This window comes from Epargyreus clarus, unplaced genomic scaffold (assembly GCF_041222505.1).
Source record: "Epargyreus clarus isolate Ecla_fem2 unplaced genomic scaffold, WU_Ecla_fem_2.2 ptg000002l, whole genome shotgun sequence".
Taxonomy (NCBI): Eukaryota; Metazoa; Arthropoda; class Insecta; order Lepidoptera; family Hesperiidae; genus Epargyreus; species Epargyreus clarus.
In genome coordinates, this window is record NW_027332210.1 from 11,127,501 (window position 1) to 11,128,968 (window position 1,468).

General features: G+C 39.6%; 1 protein-coding gene across 1 annotated transcript in view; it reads right to left on the reverse strand.

The window, feature by feature from the left end:
- LOC140744788 (uncharacterized) overlaps positions 1–894 on the reverse strand; it is a 17,802-nt gene extending 16,908 nt beyond the window's left edge. Inside the window, exons 1-2 of the mRNA XM_073076453.1 lie at positions 640–894; positions 158–244 (exon numbers count right to left, since the gene is read on the reverse strand). Coding sequence (XP_072932554.1) covers positions 158–244; positions 640–894 — 342 coding nt within the window. The remainder of the gene's footprint in view (positions 1–157; positions 245–639) is intronic.
- Between the last annotated feature and the right edge of the window lie 574 nt (positions 895–1,468).

Sequence of the window (1,468 nt, forward strand, 5' to 3'; positions counted from 1 at the left end):
CGTCTGCATAATTAAGAGAAACAAGCCGGTCTTGAACATAATTTAGGATGAGCTTGTACAGGTTCCTAGGACAATTAGCCTGGTGGAGTCTCTTAAATAAAATTGGCCACCAAGCATTGTCAAAGGCAGCCTGTATATCGAGTGAAATAGCAATTACCAACTGTTTACTACTTTTAGCCTCTTTGATTATATCTATTGCTCTCTTTAGTGCATCGACTGTGGACGTCTGCTCCTTAAAACCATACTGCAGCGGATTGGAAAAATTTGTTTTATCTAAATGGTATGCTAGTCTATTGCAGATCAATTTCTCTAATAATTTCCCGAAAATGTTGATGAGGCCAATTGGTCGATAAGATGATATTTCTGAGTAGTCTGTCTTGTTAGGTTTAGGAATTATGATTACGTGAGCGGTTTTCCACTCCTTCGGAAAGTAGGCTAATTCTAAGCATCTGTTCATAATAAAGGTTATTGTTTCAGTGAATTCAGTTGTTGTAGCTAAACAGATATCTGCAGTGAGGTGGTCTAATCCTGGGCTTTTTTAGCACTCATTGCTTTAAGGCATCCGATGACCTCCTCCTCTGTAAAAAGTCTGTCATCCAGAGAATCAGGTATTTGATTCATTCGAATGCGCAGGTGTACCTGCTTGTCTGTTGTGTCCGGTGTGTCGTCAGGATAAAACTTGTCAAGTAAAGCGTGAGCGGTGTCAGTAGTTGAAGATGTATGTTTGGAGTTACCAACGTAGACGGTTAAACAGGGTGTCGGTTGCGGGCTGTTCTTTAAAAGTCTATTAGTCAACGACCAGACATTTTCTTTGCCCTGTTTTATTGCAGAATTCCCGAAAATGTTCTGAAGAAGTTTTTCTGATTGCCTGTGCATACCTTTCCTTGAGCTCATTTCTTTCGCATATTGCGTTATCTATGGGCTTTTTCGATCGCAGAAGGTCCTGAATTCTGTGATGCCATTTTGATTACCTGTTTCTTTAAATGATCTAAATCAGAGTTCCACCAAGGGATATGGACACGATGTAATTTTTTGCGCTTGAAAGTTTGGTCACATGCATCTTGAATTGATTTGGTTATATGTGAGACATATTTTCTATTTCAGCTTCGTTTGCAGAGTCTACTAGTATATTTCCTATGTGATTATTATGAAATGAATTTTTTAAATGAATTTTGAATGTGGGCCAATTGGCTTCGTCAGTAGAGTATTTATATGTTGACTGTTTTTTCCTTTTGCATAATTCGGTGTGTCCTAAATGAATTGTGAAGTCAATGGCGTTATGTTCGCTGGAGGGACATGCGTCAGTGTTGACTCTCCAGTTGTGTATGTTGCGCGCAATACTGTCAGAATACAGCGTAACGTCGATAATGGAGCTACGATTGATGCCATGGGATATTGTTGAGAATGTCGGAGTGGAGCCAGTGTTGCCAATAATCAGGTCGTGGGCCATTATTAATGAGCTGACATC